Source organism: Oncorhynchus nerka, linkage group LG18, assembly GCF_034236695.1.
Source record: "Oncorhynchus nerka isolate Pitt River linkage group LG18, Oner_Uvic_2.0, whole genome shotgun sequence".
In the NCBI taxonomy this organism is placed as follows: domain Eukaryota; kingdom Metazoa; phylum Chordata; class Actinopteri; order Salmoniformes; family Salmonidae; genus Oncorhynchus; species Oncorhynchus nerka.
In genome coordinates, this window is record NC_088413.1 from 16,740,599 (window position 1) to 16,751,497 (window position 10,899).

Genomic DNA, 10,899 nt, shown 5'->3' on the forward strand with positions numbered 1-10,899 from the left:
AAACCCCCTCTCTCAAGCATAACCTGGGGTTATGAATGATCTAGTATTCTGCTACTTCAAAACCCCCTCTCTCAAGCATAACCTGGGGTTATGAATGATCTAGTATTCTGCTACTCCAAAACCCCCTCTCTCAAGCATAACCTGGGGTTATGAATGATCTAGTATTCTGCTACTCCAAAACCCCCTCTCTCAAGCATAACCTGGGGTTATGAATGATCTACTATTCTGCTACTCCAAAATTCCCTAAAGTTAGAAAACATGTGTCTATAGCTTACTTTCAAATATAATTTTTTTGTGAAATGATGTGGTCTGCGTGAATGACAGTGCAGGGAATCTTCTTTAGTGAAATAAACCCAAACCTGGACTCGATGCAAAGCAAATGTAGATCTAGAGATCAACCATCTCAGGAATACTGACCTGGGATCAAGTCATTCCTGTCCACATGACCGTATTCATTGTGATCAAAAACAATAAACAGATCCTGGATCAGCACTCCTGCACTGACACGTTTGATAAATATGGGCCCTGACTTGAGTCTGCTAATGCAACAAAAATATGTATTTTACCTATGACTGCATTTTTTTTTTTTTTTAACTAGAGGAAGAGAGAGAGTAATGAGAAAGACGAAAACAGGAAAGTATGTTGTGGAGGAGCTGTGTCAGGGTGATAAGGCGGAATCCCCCTACCCTTCACTATGTTACTTATTTTAAGTCCTATACGGTTTCTTGTAAAACACATGATTCTGCTTCTCATACAGTAGGCCTTACAAGGCCTTAAAAAAGGTTACCTAGCCACTCTACAATAGGCTACCTAGCCACTCTACAATAGGCCACCTAGCCACTCTACAATAGGCCACCTAGCCACCTAGCCACCTAGCCTACAATAGGCCACCTAGCCACTCTACAATAGGCCACCTAGCCACTCTACAATAGGCCACCTAGCCACTCTACAATAGGCCACCTAGCCACTCTACAATAGGCCACCTAGCCACTCTACAATAGGCCACCTAGCCACTCTACAATAGGCCACCTAGCCACTCTACAATAGGCCACCTAGCCACTCTACAATAGGCCACCTAGCCACTCTACAATAGGCCACCTAGCCACTCTACAATAGGCCACCTAGCCACTCTACAATAGGCCACCTAGCCACTCTACAATAGGCCACCTAGCCACTCTACAATAGGCCACCTAGCCACTCTACAATAGGCCACCTAGCCACTCTACAATAGGCCACCTAGGCCACCTAGCCACTCTACAATAGGCCACCTAGCCACTCTACAATAGGCTACCTAGCCACTCTACATGAACCTAGTTACCCTAAAATAGGCTAGCTAGGGAAGCTACAATAGGCTAGCTAGGATACCTACAATAGGCTAGCTAGCCACTCTACATTAACCCATAATAGTCTAAGCCCTGTATTACAATTATTTGATGAACATTTTTATTTAGCTATTAGCCCATACAAATGCATTGAATAACAGATCCACTACATGGAACAGATAGTACCCCCCTAGTGTCTGTCCAATATCTGAGAGATATATTAGAATGATCAGTAAAAAAACATGTATTTAACCCCTTATTTTTGCCACTAAACAGTCTCCATATATATTTCCATTCATTTTTCAACTGGTACGAGGGGACCTTCAGACGAGTCTTGTGAGCATTCTAGAGCAAAACAACGGAAATGTCCGTGTGAGTCTCACCTTTCCACAGAGGTGTCATATCAGTGTGTAGCCCAAACTGCTCGGATGCTACAGACAGAAGTTGGCAGATGGGCTGTAGAGCAAAAGGAGGTCATAGAGCAAAACGAAGAAAGCATTCGTGTTTGTGAGTCTCATCGGTGTCAGCTTTCCATCAAGGGGTTATAATAGTTTGTAGGTCAAACCGTTTGGAGGTTACAGGTGATGTTGTGAGAAGACCCATTTTCAGGATGTCTAATGGTCTAACAAATACATCTCTAGCTCTGTCAACTTTCACCACGGATGTGAAAGTATGACATAGGTTGATGAGGTGGATTGAGACGCATCCAATGCAATAAAACATATCTCTAACTTAAACTGACAGATTTTGATGAGGATTTTTGTATTATTCTAATTATATTTTCCACTGGGGCGCGGACATCAACCTTAGCGGGTTTTAACCTAGCGACGCTACAATAGGATAGCTATTACACTTAGAATAGGCTAGCTAGCAAACATACAATATGCTAGCTAGGGACCCTACAATAGGCTATAGCCCCTCTAAATTAAGTGAGCAACCCTACAATAAGCTATGGCCACCCTAAATTTAGCTAGCTACAGTATTTATAGGTTAGCTAGCTACGTTTAAAGAGAGAGCTGAATTTTTGCAAGAAATAAAATCTTGTGAATGATGAATGAGTTACCTGATGCTGACACTCTGACCGCAGGAGGTCAAATGCATTAAAAGGGGAGATGTTTAATGTTGCAACTAGAATAGATTGTGATGTTACTAGCTATGCCTGTCATGGACTGTTCGCTAACACATTTTTGGGGGGCAAAAACTATTCTAGAACCCTCCTGCTGAACAGGGTTCAACAACAAGTTACTGCGTGACTTTCGGTCAAGACACTGACAGGGTTATAAAGTTCAGGACCATGTCTGAACACATAAAGGAACATTCTGAAGTTCAAACAAAAACAAACTGGGCAAACCACTTAAGGATGTGGGGCTGGGGAAATGTAACCAATCAAATTCAGAGACTGGGCTATAGGTGCAATGACTGACCATGGGGCTATAGGTGCAATGACTGACCATGGGGCTATAGGTGCAATGACTGACCATGGGGCTATAGGTGCAATGACTGACCATTGGGCTATAGGTGCAATGACTGACCATTGGGCTATAGGTGCAATGACTGACCATTGGGCTATAGGTGCAATGACTGAACATGGGGCTATAGGTGCAATGACTGACCATCGGGCTATGGGTGCAATGACTGACCATCGGGCTATAGGTGCAATGACTGACCATCGGGCTATAGGTGCAATGACTGACCATCGGGCTATAGGTGCAATGACTGACCATCGGGCTATAGGTGCAATGACTGACCATCGGGCTATAGATGCAATGACTGACCATCGGGCTATAGATGCAATGACTGACCATCGGGCTATAGATGCAATGACTGACCATCGGGCTATAGATGCAATGACTGACCATCGGGCTATAGATGCAATGACTGACCATCGGGCTATAGATGCAGGGACTGACCATCGGGCTATAGGTGCAATGATGACCATCGGGCTATAGGTGCAATGACTGACCATCGGGCTATAGACCATGCAATGACTGACCATCGGGCAATGACTATCGGGAGGTGCAATGACTGACCATCGGGCTGATGACCATGGGGAGGTGCAATGACTGACCATCGGGCTATAGGTGCAATGACTGACCATCGGGCTATAGGTGCAATGACTGACCATCGGGCTATAGGTGCAATGACTGACCATCGGGCTATAGGTGCAATGACTGACCATCGGGCTATAGGTGCAATGACTGACCATCGGGCTATAGGTGCAATGACTGACCATCGGGCTATAGGTGCAATGACTGACCATCGGGCTATAGGTGCAATGACTGACCATCGGGCTATAGGTGCAATGACTGACCATATAGGGCTATAGGTGCAATGACTGACCATCGGGCGGGCAATATAGGTGCAATGACTGACCATCGGGCTATAGGTGCAATGACTGACCATCGGGCTATAGGTGCAATGACTGACCATCGGGCTATAGGTGCAATGACTGACCATCGGGCTATAGGTGCAATGACTGACCATCGGGCTATAGGTGCAATGACTGACCATGGGGCTATAGGTGACTGACCATGGGGCTATAGGTGCAATGACTGAGGCTATAGGTGCAATGACTGACCATGGGGCTATAGGTGCAATGACTGACCATCGGGCTATAGGTGCAATGACTGACCATGGGGCTATAGGTGCAATGACTGACCATGGGCTATAGGTGCAATGACTGACCATGGGGCTATAGGTGCAATGACTGACCATGGGGCTATAGGTGCAATGACTGACCATCGGGCTATAGGTGCAATGACTGACCATCGGGCTATAGGTGCAATGACTGACCATGGGGCTATAGGTGCAATGACTGACCATGGGGCTATAGGTGCAATGACTGACCATGGGGCTATAGGTGCAATGACTGACCATCGGGCTATAGGTGCAATGACTGACCATCGGGCTATAGGTGCAATGACTGACCATCGGGCTATAGATGCAATGACTGACCATCGGGCTATAGGGCTATAGGTGCAATGACTGACCATCGGGCTATAGGTGCAATGACTGACCATCGGGCTATAGGTGCAATGACTGACCATCGGGCTATAGGTGCAATGACTGACCATCGGGCTATAGGTGCAATGATGACTGACCATCGGGCTATGACCATCGGGCTATAGGTGCAATGACTGACCATCGGGCTATAGGTGCAATGACTGACCATCGGGCTATAGGTGCAATGACTGACCATCGGGCTATAGGTGCAATGACTGACCATCGGGCTGATGACCAGGTGCAATGACTGACCATCGGGCTATAGATGCAATGACTGACCATCGGGCTATAGGTGCAATGACTGACCATCGGGCTATAGGTGCAATGACTGACCATCGGGCTATAGGTGCAATGACTGACCATCGGGCTATAGGTGCAATGACTGACCATCGGGCTATAGGTGCAATGACTGACCATCGGGCTATAGGTGCAATGACTGACCATCGGGCTATAGGTGCAATGACTGACCATCGAGCTATAGGTGCAATGACTGACCATCGGGCTATAGGTGCAATGACTGATCATCCATAACATAAGAATTGTAGTTTTAAAATGTCTTGAAGCTATACAGTGACTAAGTTTGCATGTTATGTTGTTATATTCTTCCAGAATCAACAGCTAGTATCGAGTATATCATTTAAAAGTGCAAAAATGGAGTTAGTAATCACAGATTACCCCTTTAACACTTAAAAGTAATGAATAAACACATTCAGCCTTCCAGTTTTCCGAATTTTGGAATTGTGGATTAGCTGAACATTCAACCATTACTTTTAACCGAAAGTTTACCTTTTACCCCTATAGCTTGTGTTTGCGAGAGAGAGAGGAAGTGAAACACTTCTGTGCAGCATTTTGTAATTTGAACTTTCAGTGACTTGATGTTGACTAGAACAATTCAACTTTTGGACAAATGATAATGGTTTCCTCCCAAAGGCCATTTATAAAGACTTATCACACTAGGTGTCTAGCTAACTCCTAAGGCTCATGCTAACACCTAGTTAAACTCATACAGAAACATTGGTTTTGTTTGAAACACTATTCAGTGGTATTGTTTTTTTTTTATTTGATTTTTGGAACAAAACAGAGTAAAAAATAAAACAATAGACCCATTAAGAAAGTTAATTGGGGAAAAAAAATACAAATGAGTAAATATATTTATTGGTTTATTTTGATTTTGAAAATGTAATGAATTGAAGGTTATTGGTTGATGTAAACATTGACATGTACAGATTTGAAGGTTGTATCATTAGATTTGGGGTGTGTTGTGGTCGCGAGAAATTATTGCGGAAAAAGTCCCCAGAAACTCTGGCGGGAAAATTCAAAACTGAAAAAGTTTGAATCCCACTTGAGGTGACCATAGGATTTTAACAGTGAGGAGACTGACGAAGCCGATGGATTTCTCTTGTCCAGTGTGAGTATTTTGATTTGCAAGTGAAGATAATAGCCGGCAAAATGTGCAAGGATTTACAAGAATGATCAAATAGAGCATTTCAAACAAACCCGAGCATCATGCCGAAATGAACAGAACCCTCTTCAAATCACAAGGGAAACAGGTACGTTTGCGAACAATTCTTTACCTTTAACCTAGCGATTACATACATTACGTTCTGGTGATTTTCTTCCATTCCCTAAATGGTGAAACAAGATGCTCTGAGTTCAGGGTCTCAGGGGGTTGGGTTAGAGTGTGTGCTTGCGTGTGTGGTGTGCATTCATGTTTGCCGGCATGTGCACTCGTGTGTTGTGCTCCATCCCTGTTCCGTGCCGTGCTCCATCCCTGTTCCGTGCCGTGCTCCATCCCTGTTCCGTGCCGTGCTCCATCCCTGTTCCATGCTCCATCCCTGTTCCGTGCCGTGCTCCATCCCTGTTCCGTGCCGTGCTCCATCCCTGTTCCGTGCCGTGCTCCATCCCTGTTCCGTGCCGTGCTCCATCCCTGTTCTGTGTTCACTGCTGGCTGTGAGTGTTAGTATTGTGAACGGTCATGTCCTTCCGGTAGTGGTGATGACTGACCCGGTAGAAGAGCTGCTCCAGTACCGACCGGCTCACACCAGGCGTGGCGTATCCCTTGGTGACGCCGACGCATCGGAACCCCAGAGTCTGGTATAGCCGGTGAGCAGCCGGCGAGTAGGACGTGGTTCCCAAGACGACAGAGAGGTAGCCACGGTCCGCTGCATATTGTAGAACCTTCCGCCCGAGGGCAACGCCAACCCCACGTTGCCGACAGCGCCGGTCCACCGACATGCGATGCAGCTCCACAGTGCCAGCTTCCCCCCGCAGGGCACAGGCCGCCACTACACCCACCACACTGCCCTCCAGCACTGCAACCCACAGACAGGAGTCTGAGAGAGAAATAAGAGGGGTGGAATTTAGAAATAGTGGGTTATATCAAATAATATCCTAATCCTCCCATTTAATAAAAGCTGATGTCATTGTCTATTGACTTTTATACTTTAAATGGATCCTTTTCTTGAAAGAGCCTAATGACTGACTGGTCATCCTTTTGGGGACAAAGATTTACTGTACTTTTTATTTTCTATTGATGGGGTAGACCGAAATGAGCCTGGAGTCAGAGGGATCAAGGTGACACATCCACAGGCACTAGCTGTCATTCTAGATGAGTAATTATATTCCAGAATGGAGACAGGAATGAAGCCCTGGTTTTATTTTACCTCCCTGCTCGTTTGTTTTTAACCAGGCACGGAATCTTGTGTGCAAATCTATTTGAATAAAATAACTATGTGCAATATAACTAACCTAAAGCCAACTACACTCAAATAAACAAATAAAACGAATGATACATGATTTTTTTTTTTTTTTAAGATTCCACCCCACCCCCACCTGAGAACCCAATTCAGATCCCTCCAACTTGAGGAGGGCATATGAGGTATGCGGTCAGCTGTAGGACTGGCTCAGGGAAGAGGACGCCCCTGCCTTGCATAGTCACGTGGGACATCTTAATTGGGCATGGGACACAAGCTAAGGCTTGATCACCCTTTAGCTGGCCACCTTTGATGAGGGTGTTTAGTGATTAAAGGCCGAAACACCCACTGATTCGAAGGCACACTACTGAGGATGTGTCCCAAAATTGACATCTTAACCCAGTCTAAGAAATAAACCTCCCATGCCACTCTGTCAACATCACGGCAAATCTCATGTGAGTGCATTCCATCTATTGGCACAATGGACAGTTTTTAACATCTCGTCCCGTGTTTTATGATTCTATTACCTGGAGTTTTCATGTAATGTCCATCGATGTCGCCCATATCCGTGAGTTTGGCGCGCTCCAGGTAACCAAGGACAACTCTCCTGCTGTAGTAGCAGCGCGCGCACAGGACAGCGAGAGGCACCAAACAAGTCAGCAAGAACGACTTGGTCACAATAAAACAAACAACTGCAAAAGCCGTGGCGAAAAATGGATGTTTGAGTCATCTAAATGTTGACATACAATAGTCACAGAGCGTTGGTCTAGTAACCGGAAGGTTGCAAGTTCAAACCCCCGAGCTGACAAGGTACAAATATGTCGTTCTGCTCCTGAACATGCAGTTAACCCACTGTTCCTAGGCCGTCATTAAAAATAAGAATTTGTTCTTAAGACTTGCCTGGTTAAATAGAGGTAAAAAAAGGAAGGAAATGAGTTGGTACTATCGCAATCGAGCACAAATGATGCATTCTACTGCATTTTCCCCAAAATTATACTAAATAATGCAATCAAATAACAGAAACGGTATTGATGAAATGTCCAAGATAGCCTAACTGTAAATTATTACATTTATAACACACATTTTCCCAGACTAATGCAATCAAATAAGTGAAAACTAACCTTTTGCTGGAATAACAGTCAATATATAACTAGAAATTGATATAAGACCTATTTCTCCCTTACTTGTCATAGCGGCGTACAGGAGCAGGCTCTCAGGGTGATGTTTTAACCCTCTAAACGCGGTATCCGGAACCATCTCCATCAGCCCGTCAATGAATATGCGCTCGACGTCCGGATAGTCAGCGCTTTCGAATTTACGCACAACCACACGGTCCGTTCTAAATCCATTATTCCCTTTCTGGTGGCACTTTGTTGTCACTTGGTTGTTGTTGTCTTCCATGTTATCTCACTCAGAAACTTTGTTGACGTCTCCCTGGGAAAAGAAAACTGAATCGTATAAGTCGTTAAATACTATCACACACACACACGCTTCTTTTTCTTCTTCTATGATGTTTAACGGTGGTTGGCATCCAATTTGTTGCATTACCGCCACCTACTAGACTGGAGTACAACGCCCTTACACTTTGTATGAAAAATAAATATGTAATAAATTAAATACCCTACCATCTAACACTACTCACTAATTTCAAAATGATAGAAAACAAAATGACCACCCTACTCCACTATTTACATCTATTTATTCCTACCTCATGCCATCACCCTGAAAGGATGGGACATCACCACTTAACACACCCTGTAACTCTTCTGATGTCGTCTCTCACACCCAACACCTCTCTACAGCTGCCACCACCACCACTTAACACACCCTGTATCTATTCTGATGTCGTCTCTCACACCCAACACCTCTCTACAGCTGCCACCACCACTTAACACACCCTGTAACTCTTCTGATGTCGTCTCACACCCAACACCTCTCTACAGCTGCCACCACCACCACTTAACACACCCTGTAACTCTTCTGATGTCGTCTCTCACACCCAACACCTCTCTACAGCTGCCACCACCACTTAACACACCCTGTAACTCTTCTGATGTCGTCTCTCACACCCAACACCTCTCTACAGCTGCCATCACCACCACTTAACACACCCTGTAACTCTTCTGATGTCGTCTCTCACACCCAACACCTCTCTACAGCTGCCACCACCACTTAACACACCCTGTAACTCTTCTGATGTCGTCTCTCACACCCAACACCTCTCTACAGCTGCCATCACCACTTAACACACCCTGTAACTCTTCTGATGTCGTCTCTCACACCCAACACCTCTCTACAGCTGCCACCACCACTTAACACACCCTGTAACTCTTCTGATGTCGTCTCTCACACCCAACACCTCTCTACAGCTGCCACCACCACCACTTAACACACCCTGTAACTCTTCTGATGTCGTCTCTCACACCCAACACCTCTCTACAGCTGCCACCACCACTTAACACACCCTGTAACTCTTCTGATGTCGTCTCTCACACCCAACACCTCTCTACAGCTGCCACCACCACTTAACACACCCTGTAACTCTTCTGATGTCGTCTCTCACACCCAACACCTCTCTACAGCTGCCACCACACCACTTAACACACCCTGTAACTCTTCTGATGTCGTCTCTCACACCCAACACCTCTCTACAGCTGCCATCACCACTTAACACACCCTGTAACTCTTCTGATGTCGTCTCTCACACCCAACACCTCTCTACAGCTGCCACCACCACTTAACACACCCTGTAACTCTTCTGATGTCGTCTCTCACACCCAACACCTCTCTACAGCTGCCATCACCACCACTTAACACACCCTGTAACTCTTCTGATGTCGTCTCTCACACCCAACACCTCTCTACAGCTGCCACCACCACTTAACACACCCTGTAACTCTTCTGATGTCGTCTCTCACACCCAACACCTCTCTACAGCTGCCACCACCACTTAACACACCCTGTAACTCTTCTGATGTCGTCTCTCACACCCAACACCTCTCTACAGCTGCCACCACCACCACTTAACACACCCTGTAACTCTTCTGATGTCGTCTCTCACACCCAACACCTCTCTACAGCTGCCACCACCACTTAACACACCCTGTAACTCTTCTGATGTCGTCTCTCACACCCAACACCTCTCTACAGCTGCCCACCACCACTTAACACACCCTGTAACTCTTCTGATGTCGTCTCTCTCACACCCAACACCTCTCTACAGCTGCCACCACCACTTAACACACCCTGTAACTCTTCTGATGTCGTCTCTCACACCCAACACCTCTCTACAGCTGCCACCACCACTTAACACACCCTGTAACTCTTCTGATGTCGTCTCTCACACCCAACACCTCTCTACAGCTGCCACCACCACTTAACACACCCTGTAACTCTTCTGATGTCGTCTCTCACACCCAACACCTCTCTACAGCTGCCACCACCACTTAACACACCCTGTAACTCTTCTGATGTCGTCTCTCACACCCAACACCTCTCTACAGCTGCCACCACCACCACCACCACTTAACACACCCTGTAACTCTTCTGATGTCGTCTCTCACACCCAACACCTCTCTACAGCTGCCACCACCACTTAACACACCCTGTAACTCTTCTGATGTCGTCTCTCACACCCAACACCTCTCTACAGCTGCCACCACCACTTAACACACCCTGTAACTCTTCTGATGTCGTCTCTCACACCCAACACCTCTCTACAGCTGCCACCACCACTTAACACACCCTGTAACTCTTCTGATGTCGTCTCTCACACCCAACACCTCTCTACAGCTGCCACCACCACTTAACACACCCTGTAACTCTTCTGATGTCGTCTCTCACACCCAACACCTCTCTACAGCTGCCACCACCACTTAACA

General features: G+C 46.0%; 1 protein-coding gene across 1 annotated transcript; it reads right to left on the reverse strand.

The window, feature by feature from the left end:
- Positions 1 to 5,468: 5,468 nt before the first annotated feature.
- On the reverse strand, positions 5,469 to 8,523 carry LOC115118905 (N-acetylaspartate synthetase-like). The gene is made up of 3 exons (XM_065003572.1): positions 8,203 to 8,523; positions 7,546 to 7,710; positions 5,469 to 6,658 (listed from the first exon to the last, which is right to left on the reverse strand). Exons 1-3 carry the CDS (start codon positions 8,417 to 8,419, stop codon positions 6,264 to 6,266), a joined length of 777 nt encoding a protein of 258 aa, XP_064859644.1. The 5' UTR covers positions 8,420 to 8,523; the 3' UTR covers positions 5,469 to 6,263.
- Between the last annotated feature and the right edge of the window lie 2,376 nt (positions 8,524 to 10,899).

Excerpts from the sequence above, each read along its gene's own strand:
- LOC115118905 (XM_065003572.1), bottom strand. The coding sequence starts at position 8,419 with ATGGAAGACAACAACAACCAAGTGACAACAAAGTGCCACCAGAAAGGG. Across the intron at positions 7,711-8,202 it reads CCTGTACGCCGCTATGACAA|TTGTTTGTTTTATTGTGACC; the intron begins GTAAGGGAGAAA and ends CGGCTTTTGCAG. Across the intron at positions 6,659-7,545 it reads ACATTACATGAAAACTCCAG|ACTCCTGTCTGTGGGTTGCA; the intron begins GTAATAGAATCA and ends TTTCTCTCTCAG.